This window comes from Argiope bruennichi, chromosome 5, assembly GCF_947563725.1.
Source record: "Argiope bruennichi chromosome 5, qqArgBrue1.1, whole genome shotgun sequence".
NCBI classification, from domain to species: Eukaryota; Metazoa; Arthropoda; class Arachnida; order Araneae; family Araneidae; genus Argiope; species Argiope bruennichi.
The window spans coordinates 82,915,177-82,940,143 of NC_079155.1; the positions used below are offsets into that span (position 1 = coordinate 82,915,177).

General features: G+C 24.5%; 2 protein-coding genes across 4 annotated transcripts in view; one reads left to right on the top strand and one right to left on the bottom strand.

Moving 5' to 3' along the window:
• Positions 1–1,393: 1,393 nt before the first annotated feature.
• On the bottom strand, positions 1,394–21,385 carry LOC129968714 (F-box only protein 3-like). Its single transcript, XM_056082891.1, has 10 exons — positions 21,219–21,385; positions 16,296–16,385; positions 15,756–15,910; positions 15,239–15,356; positions 15,060–15,141; positions 11,594–11,762; positions 10,633–10,717; positions 7,163–7,285; positions 2,550–2,779; positions 1,394–1,826 (listed from the first exon to the last, which is right to left on the bottom strand). The coding sequence occupies exons 1-10, from the start codon at positions 21,302–21,304 to the stop codon at positions 1,717–1,719; spliced, it is 1,248 nt and encodes a 415-aa protein (XP_055938866.1). The 5' UTR covers positions 21,305–21,385; the 3' UTR covers positions 1,394–1,716.
• Positions 21,386–21,755: 370 nt separating this feature from the next.
• The window catches only part of LOC129968710 (CUGBP Elav-like family member 2), a 29,260-nt gene continuing 26,048 nt past the window's right edge, over positions 21,756–24,967 (top strand). For 2 of the 3 annotated variants that reach the window (XM_056082885.1, XM_056082887.1), the window contains exons 1-2: positions 21,756–21,888; positions 24,844–24,895. The gene's annotated coding sequence lies outside the window, so the exon portion shown is untranslated. Of the gene's footprint in view, positions 21,889–24,299; positions 24,376–24,843; positions 24,896–24,967 lie in introns of all 3 variants that reach the window. The other variant, XM_056082886.1, reaches the window with a different exon arrangement.

Consider the following 24,967-nt stretch of genomic DNA (forward strand, 5'->3'; position numbering starts at 1 on the left):
TTAATTGATGACACTTTTTGGAAATCTGATTTTCAGTGTCCCTATAAATAGAATTATATTTTTAGTATCCCTAGAAATATAGCCAATAATGTTCATATCTATCCATTCTAAATAAGCAAAAAATCTCTACATAAAAATATTTCCAGTATTTTAGTTACAAAGAAAAATTTCCATATAATAAAACTTACATAGTTCAAATTTGTATGTCACTTGAAAAGAGTCTCTCTAATCAAAGCTCTATTGAGCTTTTGATGAGCAATACAAAGGATATAGAACAATTCAAAGCAATTTCTTTCGAATTTCACTAAAAGTAAGTAGTTAATTATTTACAATTAAATATACTTTCTTTATATCTTACTTAATAAATATCTTTGGAAACCTGCTGGTTTGCCAGGAATATTGGTCATATTTAATATCACATAAGCTGCTTAGATGTAATTTCATGTCTAGGATTTTGCAAAATTGCCAAACATTAAAACCATGTTATTAATTTATTTAACAATGTTAAAGTTATGTTAATTTTTATGTTTAATCTGATCATTGCTTACATCAACCTTTCTAATGCAGATCTGTCCATAACATCACAGCGCTATTAAAAATGCAACTATTCTTCTCCCCTCTAACTTTAGCAATATTGCAAATTCACTTTTTATTCATCATGTAAACTAACAGATATGAAACCAATTCCTTCTTCTTCAACAGTCAACAAATTAAGAAAATCACATGATTAAATATTTGATGAAACAATGAAAACAGTTTGAATTTCATTATATAGAAATTAAATTTATGCTGATAACTAGATAAAAAAACCAAATCGATCATTTTAGAAATTTTATCATTATTTCAATAATAGATAGGCAGCTTTTAATGGCTAATCTATAATTGTATTTGCATGACCATTGAAGCTAACATGCTTGCTTAAGAAAAATGAAGAAACAGGATGTGCTTACATAAGAAAATTTTTCCTTTCTATGACTAATCTATCATAATCTTCTTTGATAATTAAATTGTTATAAATTAATTTTAAAATTTATTTTTTTTAAAAAAACTGCAAATTAACAGATTAACAGAAACTTGAATTAACAGATTCTAATTTCAACATAAAATATAATCATTATACGATTTTTTTTTTATTTTTTTTTAGAAATACAACTTAAAAAAAAAGTGGTTGCATTTTAGAAATTCCACAAAAATAAAACATTAAAAAAAATCCACTATTTCCCAAACTAAAATATTGTTTGAGAAATCATTTACTTAACATCACAAAACAATCACAATCGATATTTCAGTTAGAGGATTAATCAGTAGCAAAATTATGGTAGTAAAACCCAACAAATTACAATTGAACAGCTATTTCAATGAAATGCATGTACAGATATGAAGAACAGTAATCTTGTTTTTTTTTCTAACTAAATCTGTACAATTATACACATTCTATCGCCATTATACAAGCCCTAATTTCATCTAATGAGATAAGTTACATTTCACGTTATGAAAAGATGAAAACTAGTTTAACTTCATGTAATAATGAAATTATAGTAGTGTATTATGCTAAGTGATACTTTAACTCAATAATACTCTATCACGAATTGACTAAATTAGCAGGGCAGAATCTTCCTTATTCGTAACTCTTTTATTTATAACCTAAATAATGAAGATTCTGCAATATTAAAATATTTGAATGCACATAAAAATGAATTTAATAGTCATGATACACTAAACATTTGAAGTCCTTTTTCTATTTTTGGCAGCTTCACGTTCTTCTGAAGTTATGTATGGCAGGCACTTCATATGAAATATGGGACATTTCACTTCAATGCGCTCACCTAATTTTTGATTTGAAAAAAAAGTTATTAAAATATTTAATCTAGTATGTTGTATATAATTATAGAACAAATCAAAATCTCTAACATAAATAAATTTATAATACATTTATATTAGAGATTAAGTAAATATGCATAGTAGAAATGTAATGTTTTAATGTAAGAAATCTTTATGTTTTCCAGCTTTCAATAACTTTAATATATATATATTGAAAAAAACTCTTTTTCGGGTTATACTTTTTTTAAAGACAGTTAAATACACAAAAATCAAAAGAAAGAGTTGAACAGAATATGTATCCACCCTTCATTAATGAATCTTTATCAAGTAATGACATGTTATTTACAGACATGGCAAAATATTAAAATCTTTTATTTTTTAACTGACATTAATTTTCAGTTCTTTGACAAATTTCAAGCCAACTGTTTAAAAAATAGCATGATAAAACAAACTTTTTAAACCAAGGCAATTACTTTATTTAAACTTTAATACTCAACACCAGAAGACTTGAATATATGTAGTGTATACTTAAAAATATTAATAATAAATAGTTATATAAAATAACATTAAATGGTAAGTTATATATTATCATATCAATCATTATTTCTTATTAAAAAAATTAATCACATGCATTTCTTTCATATAAAAAAATATGGTGGATTGCAAAATATTAAACAGGTTTTTTTTTAAGAAAAAATATTAATTAAAAATGAAATTTTTTCACTTACTTGTTTGCAAATTTCTCATTCGAAAATAGCCTCTCATATTTCCATATGTGGTTGAGAAACTTGTGCTACTAACCCAAGAAAAACTAGCCCCAGGATACATGACAGGATACTCCCCCACAACACCAGGCCCATCAACTTGTTCTTCACAACCATTATCATCAGTTATGTACCAGTGTCTGGTTTCAAGCTGACAGGCCTCAGATTGTGGTGCATCTCGTGACATTGACATGCTATAATAAATGAAGAATGGAAGAATAATTTTTCTAAATCTTATTTTAATACAATTATTGAGTAAAGGAAATGGAATAAGTGAAAAACATGTCAATTTCAATAAATTTAAAATAGTCTTAACTTTTAATTATTAAAATAAACTTTATGACACAAGTTATCCTTCATTCAGATTTCAATAGAATCTGATTATCTTGAAAAACCAGAATTCATACATTTCTTTTACCTTCAAACAATTAAAAAATGGACATAATATTACTTCTAAACTGATAATTAAAATTCCTACTTGCAAGTCATTTACATAAATAAATAAATAAATTTAATGTCCTCACAAGTCACAGTTATCATTCAAAGAAATGTATTAAGTATGATATTAAGGCATGATTAATTTTGTTTATAAATACTACCTCTTTCATCCTTTTGAACGTATTTTAAGCTCAGTAGTTTTTTTTTTTTTTTTTTTTTTTAAGAAATTTAAGATAAATTTTATGTTAAGAGTTTCAGAAAATAATTTTGAAAATCGTAATTTTTTTTTTATATATTTTACATAATTTTTTAATAAAGAGAGATTTGCCTAACATTTCTAACATAAAATTTGTCGAGACAGAAGGCTTAAAAAAGGACTTTTGAACAATGTAATCTTCATTACATAATTAAAGACATTATCAAGGATCACAGTTCATTAATATTTTTGAAATATTTTTATAAAAATTTTGTCATTAATATGTCTGTCACGTTAATGAGTTCCTTCTTGTGATATCATAACACACACACACACACACACAAAAAGATTCAAGTTCCAAATACAATATCTAGCATCTATAAAGATATCTCGAGTTTTTTTTTTTTTTTTTTTTTTTTTTTTTTTAGATGATAAGAATTAGGATTTAGAAACATTTGTGTACTAAAAATTTTCATAACTACTACTATTCGCATATTTATGATAAATTAAGAAAAGTTATTAAAATCTCTTCTTCAGATATGCAAAAGGGCTGGAAGCTAAAGAGCAAAGTAGATTTTTGACATTTCTAGAATGCTAGCAAATCAATTTGTCCTTGTTAACTTTCCTTATCTTGTTCTGTTGCATAGTACAGTGATAAGCATTAATTTTAATTTGATTTCTAGCCATTTGCTCAATTTACACTTTTTCTGTTAATGTTACTTCAGATTTTGAGATACATCTTCATTATTAACAAAATTTTCTCAACATTACTTGCTTATTTTTGGAATTTGACCTTATACATTTTTTTTTTCAATAAAATGAATAAATACTGAATGAAAAAACTTTAAAAAGTTAATACATGCTCTTAAGATCAGTGATAGTGTTTTTATTGTATTCTACAGAAAAAATAAAAGCAAATGAATTATCACTCTAAAATATTTATCAATTTTATACAAGTAAATATAAGTAAAAGAAGAAGGATAGTCAAAACATATCTTCATTTTGTACAATAAGCCGAAACACCAATTACAAGATATTTTATTGTCTATTTAATTAAATAACATATATACTAAAAAACTTTAATTCTTGTGATATGCAGACTAGATTATTAAATAGGTGAAGTAAGCTATTGCTTAGGGCCCCAAGTAAATTTAGGGGATTACTCAATTAATTCTAGAGATTTTTTGCAGAACTGTGATAGTTATTTAATTTTGTAATATTATTCTCACAGCATTTCTGATTAATTAGCATTTGCAAGTTTCATGGTATTTTATTTTATAATTTTAAAATAATATACCATTTTGTGGTCTTAAAATACGTTTCAACCTATTATTTACTATTTATTATGAAGTTATTTATATATTTCAATTGTGAATATTTTAATATGCAATATATAAAAACCATTTTTAAGAAAGTGATATGCAATTAAGCATTTTACTATTTCAATATGTCAAAATTTAGCACTTAAAATTACTTATATAAAGATTAAATCAAAATCAATAAAAGTATTTGATTTTGAAAGTTTTTTAGAGGGGGAGACAGAAGACTTAATCTGGAACTGTTGATATGCAAAATAATCATTAATCCTCATTAAAATATAGTTTCATAACAAAGAAAATACTAAGCCAAATACAATATCATTTCATTTATACATTAATCAGAATATGTAGAATCAATTTACAATGAAAAAAAAAGTTCACATTTTAATCATCAGAGACAAAAGAGGTATTGCAAGCTGCAAGAACTAAATGTGTTTTCTCAGAGTAAAAACTAAATAATGGAATAGCTTATAAGGCTGATACAAATTTAATGGTAATGAAGGTCATTGATGAAGGTACAAAATTAATGGTAAAAAGAAATATTGATTTTGAATAGCTATATTTCATTTTAAATATTTCAATTTTAAAATATTTTCAATATATTAAGTAAATTTTTACCTATTAAATTGCTTAGTATTCAGATCTCATTTTTTTACAACTTTGCCGTTTCAATTATATAATTTCATTATAAGTTCAGTCTCTTTTTCTTGAACAAGGGTATCATAGTTATTCTATAAATGACAGTATCAACTGCAGAAAAAACATATTTTTCTCGGTCAGTGAATATTAGTGTAAAAGTTCTTTAATTAAATTACAAAAAGTTCTCTAATTTCATTAAATGATTCAGATTTACACAGAACAATAGCCATTTTAATTAACCACACTATTAAAATCAGGAAAAGAAATGTCAATTGTTTAAAAATTTGAATAGACATTGGCACAACATTTGTTGTAAAATGAAAAATTATAAATATTAATGGTTATAATGACAGTTGGCGACATTATCAAGGAGAATGCCGTGCAAGTTGTCTTCAAATAGAAAACAACAAAACCAATTCGTGCAACTGACATTATTTGGGCTTTTGTCGATGTTTACAAAACAAGAAAATTCATGCATAGTAGTTCTGGATTTGTATATCAATAATAATTCATTTGTTCTTGTTTCACTAATCATTTTCTTTGTATCCACCAAAGACATAGTTCCATGATTCTCATGCTATAGAGAGCTATTATGGCAGATTTCAATACATTTAGAAAACTGCTTATGCTGTTTTATTTTCAAATTTATATATTAAAGGCAATAAATATTTGACTTTTATGACAAGAGATATTGCAGAAAGCATACACCAAGCAATAATATATATAATTAGAAGTTAAAACTGTTATTGCATTTTGTTAACATCGAGGACACAAAGGAAACAACAGGAAAAGAGGCCATCTTTTTTTCAGTAGATATGCAATTAGGGAAGAAAAAAAAAAGATGAAATATAATGCTTTTATTTAAAAATATTCAAAACAAATTATGTCAGTATAAATTGGTCAATTATTTTGGTCAAGAGAAGGGTACAAAGCCATAGTTCAAAGAAGTTTTTTAAAAAATGATCCAAATGAAATGTACAAAGTTTAATGATAACTGTTTTATGGAATCTCTCTTAGAATTTTATGTGCAAAAGTGCAAATACTGTAAATATAGTTACTTTAAAATTACATAGTGAATTCATTATAATAAAGATGTTAAAACTTTATATACATTACATTGTATTTATATTTTTGCTAATCTGTACATATAGGTTTATAATTAGAGATTTTCCACTGCATAAATCTTTTTATATTGGAGGGAGGGAGAGGATTTGGCCCTCAGAGGGTTTTAAAAACTGTTCAAGAATATTTTTGTGTAAGAATGTCCATTATTCACAAATACTGGTAAATCATGTAAAATGTTAGTTATTTTTCCAATTTATATTGCTATTTAAAATACTCAAATTCATGTTGCAACATTATTTGATAGTAAAAATATGTTTATAAAAATATAAATAATTTCCATTTGGTTTATAAAGTATGTATACAAAAAGGCATTGCATTTATCCTCTTATTTTCTTTATAATTAAGTTTTAAATACCTGCATTTTAATTATCATTATTGTTTATTAAAAATTCATCACTAAAACCTTAAAAAAATTTAATATAGTATTACAAAGTGTAGTAAATTCAACAATTCTGCAGGTAAAGCAATAAATAAAACTACATCTCATTTAGCAAACAAAGGCACCAAAAAATCAAAAACAACTTAATAGAATATGACTTCGTTTAAGACTTTTTTTTTTTTTTCCAATATTAGCATCTATAATTTGTTTTCAATACCACAAAAATTCCGATTATTATTAAAAAAACTGGTACCTAATTTTTCTTACTTTTTTTAATACCTGTTAAATATGGTTAACTGAACAAAAAGATAAAAAGAAAAGAGTAATAAATTAAATTCAATCTTGATACAAGAAAAAATTTAATTATTTCAGATATTTCTATCAAGAAAACATAAAACATTTGCTGCATTTCAATATTTAAATAAGGTGTAATCAGAATAAGCAACAGAAACGAAAATTTCAAAGAACAGATAAGGCTTACGTGATACGATAAGTGTGAAAAAACTTTGGAGGCTTTATCATGCTGATCTCAGGTAGAAAACATGTGGCAACAGAAACAGTTATATGATTTGCACTTTCTTCAGATGCAGAATCATGTAGAAATCTGAAAATATACAAATAATTATAACATATCAATCAATAATGTTTCACTAGCAAGATTTTAATAATTATCAGTACTATATCAAATAAAGTATAAATATGAATATAACCCGCTTTTTTACTCTTTACAATGTTTAAAATAACTTTTTGTTGTTTTCCAACTTTCTTTTACATAGTAAATTTAATTCCCCTTGTATTTCATTTACTACAAGGAAGGAGATATAATTTAAAATTATTTTTTATTGTAGCAAAAAAAATTTAAATAATTTTTATTATGCTTACGATCATTTAATCAGCTTCTTTCCACTATTCTTAAATATTAAATCATGTTACAGTTATGGTTTCCTTTTCAATAAATTTTTAAAATATTTATCCTCTGCAGTTCAAAACATCATGACATGATAATGCTTTAGATCGGATTCATGCATCTAAATTTTATTTTAAAGTTTTCTTTAACTATACACCAGCTATGATGTACAAATAAAAATTAATGTCATTGCAGTGTAGAATGAGTGAAATAAAACAATAAAAAATACATAATTTAAAAAAATTAAGAGAAATAATTGTACAGTAATAACATTAATGTTATTGATTTTTTTTTTAATTTAAAATGATTTTATGTATGTGTGTGTGTGCTCAGAAGTTATTGAAGAAAAAAGTTAAAATATTGATCAATTCTTTAATAAAAATTCCAATTAAAACCTTTTTTTAGTGAGCATCTACATCTACCAAGAAACAATTATGTAACAAATTTAGCTACATAATTGTTATAAAACATTTTGAAGAATTACTACAACCTACAACTTAAAGATAATATCTGTAAATATTATCATGCTAAAATTCCAAGAAAGTAAAACAACACATACTCTGCTCTTTTTTTTAAAGCTTAATTTAATAAATCCTTCAACTGTTAACATTAGTCAAGTTTAAAAATTTTACATATACTTCCCAGCCACTGTATTTTAAGAAGCTCTTATTAATATTTTGCTTTTTTCATGTTTATTTGCGTTGTCTTTTTTTTTTTTTTTTTTTCGCAAAACAGCAACAGCAACAACAAAACATAATAACATTCATTAGCTTGGGTGTCAAACATTAATAATTTTATACCATTCTTAGTAATAATAATAAAGATGAAAGTGTGAGTGTGTTTGTTTTGTGCACTGTAAATATTTATAACACAACTCAAGCACACATAATATAATTCAGTTCAACACAATATATAAAACACTTCTTTATTAATTACTTAAAAGCAGATATTAATTATTGTAGCACAACTGCTTTTCATCTTATGAACTATCCTTAATAAGATACTTTGTCATATCATTACTTCGTATTAGTAAGGGAGTTAAATTAGATAAAAATGCATCAATTATGTAAACAAAAATGCAATCTTTACAAATTGATTGCAAATAGAAAAAAAAAGAACGGAAAGCACTCAATTGATTTTTAAAGAAACTCATTTAAATAGGTATGATTTTCAAAAACCCATCTTTAAAGGAATTTTCATTAAAAAATTACTATGTAGAAATTTTGATAACTAAAGAATCTTTGTAGAGTTCTTAGCTTGGTGCCAATCAAATCTGTTCAAATTTGTCATCAAAAGAATTTTCTTTTACCAGTTAACTAATTTCTTTCAATATACTAGTTCACCAGAAATATTGGTTGTATTTAGTTTCAATGAAATCTCTTAGGTACAATTTCATATCTCTAATTCCATCAATAAACTATTTTTAAGCATAAAATTGCCATTGGAATTAAAGCTTCATTATTGTAACACCTATTCTGCTCTTTGTATGCATGAACCCTACTAATGGTATCATGATATCATAAGGTTATCAAAAGCATTATTATCCAGTTCATCTATCTTCTAACTTTCACAGTAATGTAACTTCTCTTTTTTTTTATTTCTAAAATAAACTGCTCAAATATTGAATAAAATCTTTCTTTTTTAGCTTTCAAAATTGAAGAATATTACAAGATTAAATATTTAAAGAAACAAAACAGAGCAACAATAAAAACTATTATTAAAGATTATACAAAAAAAAAATTTTAATTATCAAAATTTAGTAAAAATTTACAAAACAAATAAATTGGTATCATTAAGAAGATTATTTAAAAAATTTTAAAATGGTGTAAAAATGAGTTTAGTATAATAATATTTTGGGGATTTATCTTTACAAAAATATTAAAATCTTACTTAAATTTTTAAAAAAAACCATTCCAAGGTGCACATTCCCAATCTTTAAAGTATATTTTTTATCAAATTTAATAACTCTAGATTAAACTGTCTATCCTGTAGAACATTAACAAATACATATATTTTCCCTTTATTATTAGTGAAAATATTATATCAAATATAAAATTATAACCTGTTTAGGTACATTAAATAGGCAGTAGACTGAAATTTCGCTTTATTTCCTAAATATTTTTTTTAATCTCTTATTTTCATTTAAATAAAGCATCAAGATGAAACATTAAAATCAGCAAATTCTGTTAAATGTCAAACATTAATAAAAATAAAGTTTTCATCATCAAGATAGAAAATATGAACCAATCATAAATAATAGAATTATTAAATATAATATAAATAAACAAATACAACTGAATAAAAAAAGAAAACACAGCAGAAATATTTTTTAATATAATTATCATGCATTACTAAATTACTATTCAGTTCAGGAGTCTATCTATATATTGTGTTGTAATATTAAATTTTGTCTCTTGAGTAATTAAATAAAAGTTAGACCTTGTAAATATACATTTTGAAATCAATCAACAATTGAAAAAATAGAGTAATAAAATTTATACAAAAAGAGACCAATCACAATGCCAGCATTTGTAAATGGAGGGAGGAGGGGGGGGGGGCTTGATTTACATGAACCAAAAGTAAATTTCAGATTTAATTTCATACATTTTTAGTCACAGAACAACATTAATATAAAATGAATAATTCTCTTAAGATATAACTTTCAATTATGAAGTATTTACAATTTATTCAGCATATACTTCATCAGAATTTAAGTACATTTTCAGATGTAAAAAATTGATAAAGTTTGACTTTCAGAAAAAAAAAATCATTTTTTTTATATCAATAAAGATTAAGATTTGAGCTAATTAATAAAGATTACAACAAAATTTTCTTATAATTGTAACTGGTAATTTCATAAGTATTCATAAATCAGTATTACACAGCATAAAAATACCTACTTCCCACAAAAAGTTTTAAATATGTATAAAAAAATTAAGTACAACAAAAAACATATATGGCTCATGAAAAATGTATTTACCAAAATTAAAAAGTAGGTCACTGGAAATTAATAATATATATACATAAATAGATACTAGGCTTACCGAAATGGTTGATCCTGGAGTATAGGAAAATCATCATTCCCTAGATGATCTGCATGACCAGTGAGCCAATCTTGGAATGATGTTCCTATCAAAAAAAATAATGGTTCTCATATGAAAGGGCTCATGCTCAAAATAATGACAATAAAGTATTTTAAAGCATCTGAAACAGAAAAATGTAATGAGTAGGTAAAGCTATATAGCAATTTTCTAAATGAATACTTCAATTTTATTTAGAGAAAATAAAAATTCTAGAGAGGGAAGGAGATGCTAGCAATTACTTTTGCGAGCTTGACAATTAGATGTAACTGACTTGGACAAATAATAAAACTGATAAAAGAAAAAAAAGGAATACAGCAAAAAATTTATAAATACAAAGCAATGAAATGAGGCATAAATATTTCATAAATAAAGGAACAATGAAATTAGTAAATACAGTTTCATGCTATGAGACAGACACAACATTATAGTAAATTGATATATAATATTGAATTTATAAGTTAGAAATGTATGCTCTTTTTGATGTGCCAATTGTTTTATTTTCAGATTTAGACTTGAGAGCTTTCTATTTTTTTCTCAAAGGAACTAACAAGATTCATACAATAGTCAAATTAAATTCCAATTCCAAGAATTTTTTGGTAAAGAACATTTTTTTTTAATAAATACAAAACCGAAATATTGTTATTTGTATTTTAATAATAATTGCTAGTGATTTATGTTCAAGTACAAATATTGTAAGTTTAAAATAACTAAAGGAAATAAGATTTATTAAAAAAAATTAAACTGATATTTATAATTATAATTATGGTTATATTAAATATTTTAATTTTAATAGAATAAACTGCTTTTTGTAATCAACTGAAATAAAAAAAAAAATTTAAGTGTAAAAAAATCCCAAATTAGGTTTATTAAAAATTAGATTATATCTAATTTTAAAAAATCAGTTTTCTGCTGCATAACCTACCAGATATAAAAGCATCAACAGGAGTTTTCCCATTTACTCGGTCACCTGTTATTGGATAAAATATGGTGTTAGGTTCATAACCGTCTGTATCTGTAACAGCTAAATATTGTGTCAAGCCAGAATGAAGACAGAGTGTTAATGGGATGCAACCAAGCAAACCGTCTCCTTCCTGAAATATGTTTGGCATTAATCATCAAACAAAATTAAATTTCATTATTAAAGTATAATATAAAAATTCTAAAAGAAACAACTTGAAAATAATACTTTGGAAATAAAAAAAAACAAAGATTCAATAAGTTTAAAATTAAATTAATTATAATTTTTAAAGGTAAATGTTATTTATACAAGTGCATATTTAGAGCAGTAAAAGAAATGAATAAAAAATCCCACTGATGAAAAAAATTTCCCTATTTTAATATTATCAAAATATAAGCATACACCTCAGATAAATAATAATTCATTCGTACAGAAAGGTCCCCATTCAAAAAGCCTAACAAGGGTGTCTAAAAAATCTAGATATCACCGAAAAATTCTTCTCCCTTTTACTTCATGTGACAGATTGAAATACCGTGGCACATGTTATGTTTATTAGAGAAGCTTGCACAGATGGATTTGGAATACAGGTAAGTTTCCAGTGGATGTCTGAGCATATATTTGTATGATAGCCTTCAATTAAGGGAAATCCTCATTTGTAAATTAACTCCCAAGCAACATGGTCTGTCATTATGTTTTTGAGTGGAGTAGGGAATTTTCTTGTTTTTGAAAGAGAAATTTGGGTACTCCAGTATTTTGAAGCACCTGAACTTGGCTGATTTTAAGAATGAAAAGGTTAAAAGTTCTTTTATTGCAAAGTTTGTAAATAACATTTTAACTTTCTAATAGGTAAATATTATTTATGGAATATTTATCTACATCACTAATAAAATTAACAAAAAGATGAATTTAGTTGAAATAATACATTTAAATGTATGCATTAAATAAATTTAAATTCTTAAAACCATAAAAATGAGTAAAAAATTATTTATTTAGGAGGTATTAAAAGTCTGAGATTAGAGAAGTAAATTTTATTTAATTAAAAAATGCAAATTGCTATATATTACAAATTAATTCTCAAAATATTATTAAATATTCAAAATAATTCAAACTAAAATATTCATATCTCACAATGACTTCACACATAGTTTTATATTTGAACAATAAAATGTTGTGCTGAACGTGCATTCCACATAGCTATCAGTAAAAAATAAAGTTAAGCATTAGCTGCAGTTGCCACAGTATTCAATAATTTTGGTATAAAAACTATGTTTTAATAATCTGTACTAATAATAAAGATGAATATGTGTGTTGGCATCCTACAAGACAGTTTGAGCTATACTTACAACATGTGGCACATATGTGGTAACTGTATTTGCATCTTGAAGGATGCAAATATGTATCACAGATCCATTCTTTTCTTAAACTTTAATTAATTAAAAAAACTGAATTTTATTATTTTCCCATGATAATTTCCAGAAATATTATTGCAAAAAAATAAATTTTATATGTCTTAAAATTTTTTTAAACTATATTTTCAATTACATTAATTTAATATTCATGTAAATTTTTTCTGGCCTCTAGCCTTTTTTTAAAATTATTTTTTGCCTAATTTGCAACAATAGACTAAATTATTGCCCTCAAATTCAAACCATTTTCATTATTTCATCAAATATTTATCACATTATTTTCATCCACTTTTGAAAGCTAAAGAAGAAGGAATCTGTTTAATGTTGTTTACAAAACAAAAAAATGAAATTGAAAAAGACAAAAAATGAAATTGAATATGATATCATGAGACAATTTCATGTACACAATGAATAGAACATATGAAAATTAAAATAACACAGTTTGAATATTTGACAATTTGATGGAATCATGGATTTAAGTTATATCTAATTGATTTAACTTAAATTACATATAACCAATATCCCTGATGGATCAACTAGCCATTAAAGGTGATTAGTTTATAAATAAATATAGATATATACATAATCAAAAGACCTAAATATTTGGCATTTTCAGTAACTTAAATAATAATACTCTTGAATATTCAAAAATTACAAACTACAATTCATTTTAAAACTAAAAATATATCATTCCCCATTAAGAAGCATAAATCATAAATAATGTCAAAGCATAAAAGCAAATAAATAATACTTCTATCAAACAATATGATATTGAAAATTAAAAATATATAAATAACTGAGTAGCATAAAATTTATATTAAAAGTAAAACTACTAAAATTAATTAATATTTACAATTACACCAATACAGAAACAATACAATTTGGAAACATAATGTTTCCAAAATTTTAATAGGGTGATTCATAAATAACATAAGCTATATTCTGAGTAATGTAACATGTATCAATCAGCTCTTTTTAAATCTGTAGCAACAAATGCATTAAAATTTTAAAAAATTATAAGAAATAAATACTTCAAACTTGAGGATGTTTAAATCTACATAAAACATATGCCTTAATTAAAACATTGCATATTAATTTTATTTATCTATTGATAAAAAAATAATAAATGTTTTCAAATTTTATATATTTTGATATAATGAAAAGACAGATAAAATAAAATAAATTGCAGCAAATAAACAGAACTGTTAAATATAAATTTTAAAATTTTGTGCTTAAATAGGGAGCACAATATTTAAAAATAAATATATAAATAAGATTTTGTATAAATAATCATTTTATATTTAAAAAGTAAAGCATTCAATAAACTTTTCTTTCATAAAAAAAAAATAATAAAACAAATAAATGACAATTTTTTTTAAAAAAAAAAAAAGAACGTAATAAATAATTTGACAAAAATGAATGAGAAAAATTCTCTAATCGATTTAACTTAATTGTTAAAATTTTAAAAACTCTAGGTTAAAAAATGGGAGATTGAAATTAAAATCAACATGATGATGACAATAGTAAATTGGTCATATTAAATATTAAATGTAACTAGGTACACTCTTTTAAAAACAATTTCTGAAGTATTCTTCATTTCAACTTTCACTGTACAGAAAATATTAATATGGCCAAAAAGGATGAATCAGCGTAATTGTAAAATAAAAGTATGGCAAAATAGAAATGCTTCTTTCTTTATTTTTTAATTATTATTATAAATTTTTTATAAAGAACTATTTTACTTTTCTTGAATTTCTTAATTTTTTATGTATTTTTCCTTAATATCCATTAACATCACACTATGCAACCTTCATTCTTCCCTACTAACAAATGACTAAGACTGAAGTTCAAAACATTTGGTCATTTTAAAAGTAAATTAAAAATTTATCATTAGCCTGAAAAGCTTATTATTAAATGATTGCATGATAAAAAAAAGAACAATTAAAAAGTAGAATAAGCTATTTTTAAGAATTTTTTTTTAATCTCAAAATCAAAGATTATTAATAAATGAATAATTTTTTTACCCTGTATCCAACCAATATAGTATCAAGATCAAGAAGAGATTCACTTCTATAATGCCCAGGTATACTCATGCTTCCCATCAGCCTTAAAAATATTTTAAAAATTTAAACATACACATACAAAAATGCACATATTACCATATATTTAAATTATTTAAGCAAAAACATAAATAAAAAATTACCCAGGAGAAGTTAGCCTCTGCCCATTATGAATTCGATATGAGCATCTGAAATCAGTCGGTAATTTTCCTATCCCTATACTTTCTTCGACACGATCTAACTCTTCTTCTGAAACTCCATCTGAATAAATAAATATTTTTATGAAACATAAAATACTAGGCAAAATATTTTAATTGATACAAAGGGTCTCAATCTTAACCACAGTTTAATGTCATTAAACACAGTAAAGGAAATACCAAAATAAATATAAGAATGGAAAGTAATCTATAGAAAGATTCCTGATTTCTAAAAAGAAATTGACAAATTGATGAGATTGGCTGAGTAATAATAATAAGTACATTTTCTCTAATAAAAAATCTCATAAAACAGTATTTGAGCCACTATTAATCAATTTAATCCAAACTTGTACGGACAAAAGTGTTTAACCAAATTATAATCAAATATCTTTGTTAAAAAATTTAAAACTAAGATTATCACATTATTCAGGGAATTTTAACTATGGTTATAAAATAGGCTTACCTTTAATAGTTTGATAAATTAGAGGACAATTGACTTTGAAATAAGAAAGAATTCTATCCCAAGTCTTTTTCAAATGAGCATAACAATGGACGTATGCTCCCATATCTCGATACCAATGAATAAAATGCTCCTCCCATGTTCGCCCATATGGGCAGCTGTAATTGAAAATTTTAGTTTAATATTGAAGTAATATATAAAGAAAACTAAAATTATTTCATATCATAAAATAGATGTAAAAATACAGCACAAAATTTCGAGAATTTAATAATGCTTTATAAGAAAGTAAGATGACGTTACTTTATGCTTAAATTATATAATTTGTTTTGTGATTTCAAAAAACATTTATGATGGATATATGCAATAAATTCATTCATTATAATAAAAATTTAATACAGTGTATAAACAAAAGTACTAAAAATACAATTTCTTTTTAATTAAATTAAATTTTATAATTGTCAAAAGTAGATTTAGAATTGGGGAATATAGTAAAGAATTTTTGCATATTTTTTAACAACATTCAAAACTTATGTATTTACTTACGAGGTTTGCAACCAATATTTCCGACATAATTTTTTCCAATGCTTTTCTTCTTTACTTAAGTCATACAGCCTTTTATTCAAAAATTTGCAACTAGAAAAAAAAATCAAATTAATGGGATTATTTTTTTAACAAAATAATAGACAAATCAAACACACATAATAATAATAATGAATCAGGGGAACAAAATATTAGTTGAGTTTGCTTTTTGAGCCATTTTAGAATTAAATTAGCATTCTGATTTCAAAACTATAGTTAATTCTTTTCTACAATGTTAAGCTTTTTCTCTATACCTTATGTGAATGTGACCACTCTTTAGAGGATTGAGCATAGATCATATGAAGCATTATTGCTCTCATATTGGCTGACATAAATATTCTTTAACTAGCACTGGATGAATGATGTTATAAAGATCAGTGACAGATGTTTACTTGTCTAAACTAGTTCAGTTACACCTGAGATATCGTAGTGAAATGCTGAAAGTAGCTAATGAAGTGAATTCTAAGGTGGAGTCTGAATTCATGTTTGTATACAAGGTTAGCAATGTTTATTTTTTATTTATATATGAAGTGAAACCTTTCTTTATGTCTACCTTTACTAGTTCATATTGTAAATGCTTAAACAACCCTGATTTAGTTTGCTATATATGTGGCAGTTATACCAATTCCCAGTTAGAGCATTTGTCAAGTAAGCTTATTTAAAAGCAAAAATTAGGGATCAAGATAAATTATGGGTCCCTCACGAAGTGTGCAAACAGCGCACGGATGTTGCTTAAGCAAACACATTCTATTTGGTACAGCTATGATTTGGCAAGAGCCCAGAGATCACTCAAATGGTTATTCCTTTGTACAGTGAAAATGTCAGGATATAACAAGTAAAACAAATGTAAAATAAAATAGCCTAATTCACCATCAGCTATATGCAAGAGCTTCATTCTGCTGAAATTTCAATGTCAGTTTCCAAAAAATTACTGAGTTTGAAAATACAGAAATACAAATATGGTGAAGATCAAAGTGAACTCAATAATGAAGATTTTAGAATTGAAGATGATTTCATTTGTAAGAGATTCTAGCAATATGAGTTAAATGATTAGGCATAAAATTTAGGACTTTTAAGAGAAAGTGCATTTCTGCAATATTTTTGAAGTGATAATGGATTTGTGTATAGCCATAATGTACATGGTTTATGGAAGACTGGAAATTTTAGACTAAACCTCAATTGAAAGGGGATTGTCCATCAATAGCTCAAGATGAAGTATGCCTTCCTCTACAATGGTAATTTATTTGGTGCTATCCCAATAGGCCATTCTGTTTAGATATAATAGTCATTGATTTGTTGCAATATCATATGCACCAACTGATCATCTATGTTGGTCTAAAAATGGTCTGCTTCCTCTTTAGTCAGCAATGTGGATGTATCAATTTATTTATTATTATATTTTTTATTTATTATTATTATTATTATTTGCATGTAAGATACCATAAGAAGCATTGGGTTTAGTTCATTTAGACTCCAAGATCTGATCTGAAATTCTGTGATTCAAACATTCTGCAATCACCATTTGTAGACAATAAGAACAATATAATTCCATCTCTGCATATAAAAATAGATCTCATGAGAAATTTGTTAAAACTTTGTCAATTGAAGTTAAACTGTTTCAAATATTTCATTTTGTCTTTTACATGCTTGTCATTTAAAAAGTAAAAAGTTGGTGTGTTTGATAATCCACAAATTTCACAGCTCATTAAAAATGGCTATTTAATTGGAACAATGGCAGAACTTTAAAAGAATGCTTGATTTGCATTCAAAAACACTGTCAAATACATTCTCGGTACAGAATTACAATAAAATTTAAGAGAAACTCTTGGAGAGTAACAAAATGGTTCATAGCAACATCAGCATCAAATTGTCATAGATTCAAATCATTTTTTTTACATAGCCATCATGCTGTCTTCCTGAAAAGTCTTGGTGAAGTTGGTGATGTGCAAGGTGTGTGATTTTACTAATATTTGAAGGTCATGGAGGCAAGGTATTAAAGTAGAGTGGATTTTACAGAAGATAACTGATCATTATAGGAGCATCAATTGAAAATGTTCACAGATTAAACACTTCAGAAAAAGCTATGAGCTAAAATGTTTACCTTTAAAATTTTTTCCCTGTTTATCATTTGGTAAAAAAATGTTACTATTTTATGAGCACAATTTAACTTGCAGTAACTATATATAAACTTTTATGAATAAAACAATTATCTGTTATTTTGTTAAATTTCCCTTTATATGCATATTTTGTACGACTTTTGAGACAAAGGGAGGGTATACTATTACTTAAAAAGTAGATGCAATAGATAAAAATTGTGGTAATTTTTTTAATTCAGACGCCAAATGTTTATCAAAAACAAATCACAGATCTAAGACAATGAAATTGCTGTTCCCTTGTGTCATTGATTGAAAATTAATGATACTTTACATGCAATATACTATAAATGAAAAAATAACCAGTAATTGAAAAGAGAATATAAATATAAAAAAATAAAATATGACTTAGCAAATGAGATATCACTGATATCAGAACTTCTAAAGCTTAAAAATAAAAATGGTACTTATGTATCAAATGTATGTCAGTGACTTAACTGCATACCTTTGGTGAACTTTAAGCTTAATAGCATGGCATTGGAGAATATAGTCAATAAACTAAAATGACAGCTTCAGCAATTTTTTTGGGATTAATTGCTATTTGCAATAAACATGACTTCTTTGATATTAATTTTTGACATATGGTTAATACACAAGTACCATAAAAATATAATATGTACATAAATTGAAATACCTTCAAAATGGATGTGTGGAAGAATATATTAATAGTGACAATTAAGAGAAAAAATGTATGAATACAGTTTGACTTCTTTAGCCTGTGTATGTGGGCGGGAGGCGGCCATATAGTTAACAAAAAAATTCCTCTCATAAAATAATTAGTAATTCAAATCTTTTGTTTCAGAAGAAAAATTTTATTGATATAATAAAGAATAATATCTCATTCACAACACATCACAATTTTTTTTTTAATTTTTCGAAATTAAATATTCTATAGATCAAATGATATCAAAAAAAATTATGATATCATCTATATTTGAAGAATGATAAACAGTTTTGCACTTATTTTCTAAATTACACATGAAAAAATTATCAACATTTGATATTTTTAATATTACAAAATAGATAATATAATAATATAATGATAATGATAATAATAATAGATAATAATAAAAATAGAAAATATAATATTCACAAGAAGAAAATAAATTTACTGTTTATTTATTACTTTTTTTCAATTTACCCTTAAATTTAACATTACTACTAAAAATACAAACAGAAGTAACAGATGTTAGAGATATTTTCAAAGCATGCACACCTACACACAAATATAAAAAAAGTTTTACAATACAGCTTATAGCATTTTTTTTGCCAGTAAAAGGCTGAATTTCAGACATTTTTTTAAGACTTATCTTTCTCTTTAAGATCTTTACTTTGTGCTTTTATTTGATAGTATTTATTAAAAAAAATGATACTTTTAAAGAAAATGAGAAAAAGAAAAAATTGTTAGGACATTCCACTAATAGTGATTTTTTTCTTTTCCACATTTCCGAGTCTGAATCAGCTGAAACTTTCCATCCATCAAAATAAATTTTAATTAAATTTAAAAAAATCTATGGAATAAAATATTTATGATTAAAAATACATAAAACATGAATATTTCACTTATTTTCATAAAAAAGCAAATAAATTTCTATGTTGGTTTATAAGCTAAAATTACATACACTTAGTATACGATGGCAAAAATCTTCAATTCTTTCTTTTATAAATGCATAAATTTATTTTTAAGCCATATTTTAAATCAACATCCCCCCCCCATTTGAACTCATTATAAAAATCATGGCATTTAGATGCACAAGAGTATGCTTATCAAATTAAAAAATATATAAAACTGTTTAGTTATATTTAATACCAATTATATCAAACTAAAATTTAAATAAAAAAAACATGGTAGTGTTAACAAAAAAAAATTATTATTTTATTGTAATATGTATTTTCTTATTTCAGGTAAAAGCTCTTATTATAAGTAAATCCCTCAAATATCTATGTTCTTGTTCAAATGGAAATATAAAATGCTATTGTTCAAAACTATTATGAATAATTAAATGTTAAAGAATGAACTTATTAATGTAATACTAAAGATTTTATCTTTTATTCTACACACAAATATATAGAACAAAATATATCAAATGAATTAATACAGGTACTTAAAATAAAATGTTACAGTAAACTGAATTTTACAGAATATAATTTACTTCAGCAACATATCTAACTAATATTGTGAGTTTAATTTTTCTCACAAATAAATAAAACACTATATTAGATTCTATATATTCTTTTAATTGTGAAGGAAAATGGAACACATCTGTAATATTTAATACATTTGGTTGTTTCTTTAAGATTTTTTTGGCTTCATTCATAAAAGTAAATAATAACATATAAAGTATGTAAAAAATGTAAGCTGACATATTATTTTCTCATATTAAACATGTCCTTAATGTATAAAGATAAACTTAATGAATTAGTACGAAGAAAGCTGATAAATATCTGAAAACTCAGGAAAATTCAGAAAAATAGGAAGGAAAATTCTAATGAGTAAGATTCTTAGGAAGTAGAGCAAAATAATCTTGCAAAATTTTTCGGGATTCACATACTAAAAAAAAATGTATGAAAGAGAGACATAATTTATAATAATATAGTAACTAAAAGAATTGGTCTCGAAAAAAAAAACGTACGCCGACTGCTGATAAAAATTTTGACATTTATAGTTCGTTTAAATACTAGGATAAACCATTACAATTTAATAATTAAAAAAAAAACTATATTGCTTGCTTACGTTCTTAAATCAGTATAATCAAGATGAGAAAATATTAATGTTATAATTTCTGCAGGTAAATCACATAAACCAGGTCTAACAGACATTTCTATTATACATCAGTATTGATTATTCTCAGTTCCAGGAATCAAATAGTCGGTAAATAACAAAACACGCCAAACAAATAAAAAAAGTTTTCTTTACTAAAATTTTTATGCAAGTTACAGTTAGGGAAGTTGTAAATTAAACTTTCTAAAGTTGGGAAAACTTTCATGAGGGGAAAAAACTTACAGATACGTTAAAATAGCTGATACAACAAATAAATTATTCCTAAATTTTACTTTTATATTTTAAAATTGCTATTATTTATTACTATATTGACAAATATATTTCTTGAAAAGCGATGAGTCATCTTAATGCATTAAATTTATAAGTCTTGTAAAGTATAAAAAATTTAGGTATCTCATTTTGATCAATACAAGAAAATTTATTGTTTTACTACCTGTTAATTCAATTTACTACCGGAAGCAACTGTTGCGCATTTCAATCCATTTAAAGTGACATGTTTACATTTTTTATTTTTATACAATATGGCATCAAAGATACAAGTGTCGCCATTTTGTTTGCTGTTAGTCCTTGTTTCTGTGAAGTGTAAAGTGTATTTGTTTGTGTAATCTTCGTTGTGACGTAGGTATGTAACAGCAATTTACTGTAAATATGATAAATTTGAATATGTAAGAGTTAACTATGCTATAAGTTTGATAGTATGAAGAAGTCACCTTGTTGATAAAAATCTACTTGTTAGCACTACACGGAAATTTAATCTTCATATGTAACCTTTCACGTAACACACTTATTCACTCCGTACTAATTAGGGAATACTTGAAATAGATGTTTAATCGCCATGAAATTGGGATAATTTTGCTCTTCGTACAGTAAAAATGAATCATTCTTGCTAATAAATATAGATATTTTATCTAAATAAAATTATTAAATAATTTGTGTCTTGACATATGGAAAGTATCATATAGGCATTGCATGCTAACAGTATGCACAACCAGTGGTGAAATATTTATTATATTGCATAAAAATGGAAATATAGCTGTGGGAAAGGATTTTTTTCCTTATAATTTTTTTTAAGTACATATGATTGCTTTAATTTTGATTTTTTATATATGGTTTCATTTTTTTTTTAATTTTTACTTTATATATTTTGAGAAATGCATATAAAATTTTCCAGTTTTAAATTAAATAATGTTGATTGCAATGATATTACCATGAATATTATTTTCTTATAAATTTATATTTAAATTGTAAATAAAAGAATATGATTTGCACCTAATTTGTAATTAATCATAAATAAATTTAATGCTTAAGTTCATTTTCTGTTATGTGCATATAAAGTTGTTAATTTTTCATTTTATTTATTTATTTATATTTTTAAAGTAAGCAGCATTGAACTTTTATTATAAGTTTATTGAGTGATTGTTTATAATCTGTCTAGCTTTCATTTTGCGATGAAGTCATGTTCAGAATAACAAATGATATAATGAGTGCATTAAATTATGTAATCTAAATTCAATAGTTTATTATTCAAGTATGATTAAATGAATCTATCATGTATTGAATATATCATGAAATAAATAAATATATGTTTGAAAATGTCCTTGTAATTTGGAGACCATTATTATTAAATTTTTATATATACTTCTCAATGTTCAATGCCTGCTTTGTTTTTATCATGTTGCCAAATATATATATGTTTGTATAATTTTATAAAATCAGTAGTTTATTATTGTATTATGTAAAGTTTGTATTTATTTAGCATATTTAACAGAATTTCTTTGAATTTTTTAAAAATAATAATAGATATTGAATTTTTTAAGTATCTAGTATTTCCTGTAATTGAGGGATTTTTTTTTTTTTCTGTATTTTATATTTTTTAAAAAATACATCATTTGGATGCTTTTGTCAGAAATAATTTTAAACGATAGTAGGTTTCATTTTGAAGATATTAAATTCCAATAAGCCATTGAAAATATATATTATTTAGATGCTTTTGCATATGTGCATGAAAAAAATTCCACTTCCTTATATCACTCTCATTCCTTGGTTCCATGTACGTTCACTCTGCACTGTGTAAAAGAGGAAAAATAGGTTACAGATTTTTACAGAGAAAGTATTCTAGCAAAACCTATCAGAACTCACCAAAATAAAATAAAAAGAATTTTAAAAAAACAGTTTATAACTTCAGGCCATTTATTTGATTCATCTGTGTGGCCTTGTTTTGAAATGTGTTCAATATTTTGAAGATTTAATGAAACTAAATATTCTTCTCCGAATTTTTAGTTTTTAAAACTTTTTTTTTAAGGTTCTCTATGTATAATTTGACTTTCTTATATATTACTTCAATATAAAAAAGTGTAATATTATTTTTAGTCCGAGTATTTCTGCCTAAAATTATTAAAACAGAATCCTAATATAGTAATTGTATTATGTATATTGAAATAGTATTAAAGATTACAATTTTTTTCCCAGTAATATTCATTTCTACCACTAATCTAGTTAATACTTCATGTGAAAAAAAAATTATTTTGCTAGGAAATAAATATAAAATCTTTCAAATTAATTTCATTTTGTTAATCCCTTTCTAATTGAAATGTTACATCTCATATTCTTAAATGTAATTTTTTCTAGGCTCTTTTGTAAGAAAATTTTCTTTTTCATACAATGATGCTGTTCTCATAATAATTTTATATGGTGAAATTTCAGATATTTTCATATAAATACTTGAAGTTAATATAACGAGATAAGTATATGAATAATTATAATAATATGGAATTCTATAAAATTAATCAATATTTCATTGTAACACACATTGTAGGATTGAAAGTTGCGTTGTTTTAGTATTTCGTAAGACTTTCTTTGGAATGACGAAATAACATATTTTTCAAAGAAATGCTTCAATTGTATTAATAGATAAATAAAATAGATTGTTTAGAATAATGATCTATTAAATTATGTCTATTTTGAAGAAATTATAGCTAAATGACAAATATGTAATTTTATATAGAGAAATTTCTAATCTTTTAAATATTTCAGTGTTACAAGAAGATTGTTGGTTGACTAAATTTTGATTGATAAATGAAATTCTATGTTGGATGCAGAAACATAAAAGGCAATGTTTATTTTGCTTTAACTTTATCGTGTGTATTTTTAAGAAACCAATTGTATTGTGAAATTGAATATTTGCATATTAATCATATGTTAATGATTATCAAGTTCATTGCAACAAACAATTAAGCACAAAATGTATCATGTTAGTCTCTTGACTATGTTCACTGATAACATGCAGTTAGGTCAAAAATTTGTCAGTGGCATGCAGTTAATACACATGTACTTAAAACTGATTACCTAGAGAATAATAAGTCCCTTAAAATTCATATGAAATTAAAAATTAAGAACAGTAAATTTTTTTCTGATAATTGATTATCACTCTTTTTCTGAAATTAAGATTTCATTTATTTTACTTAATTTATTAGAACTTTAATCATAAATAATTATTTTTTCCCAGCTGTTTACTTAATATTAGTTCTTATGTATTTATATCTGTTTGCATTTTCTGAAAAGCATTTTTTATTTACAGTGGTGATTGTCATCCTGTAGTGCTTTACTAGATTGGAACTGTCCATTTTCAAGTAAGTTGTATATATGTTGCCTATGCCTTTCCATAAATTATGTATAATCCAATGTTTATAAAAATAAGTGTG

Bases quoted from the DNA above. Each gene is read 5' to 3' on its own strand.
- LOC129968714 (XM_056082891.1), bottom strand. From the start codon at position 21,304: ATGTCTGTTAGACCTGGTTTATGTGATTTACCTGCAGAAATTATAACA. The intron at 7,286-10,632 runs GTAAGCCTAGTA...GTATATTTTCAG, and splicing joins CTCCAGGATCAACCATTTCG to ATTTCTACATGATTCTGCAT. The intron at 1,827-2,549 runs GTAAGTGAAAAA...ATCAAAAATTAG, and splicing joins AATGAGAAATTTGCAAACAA to GTGAGCGCATTGAAGTGAAA.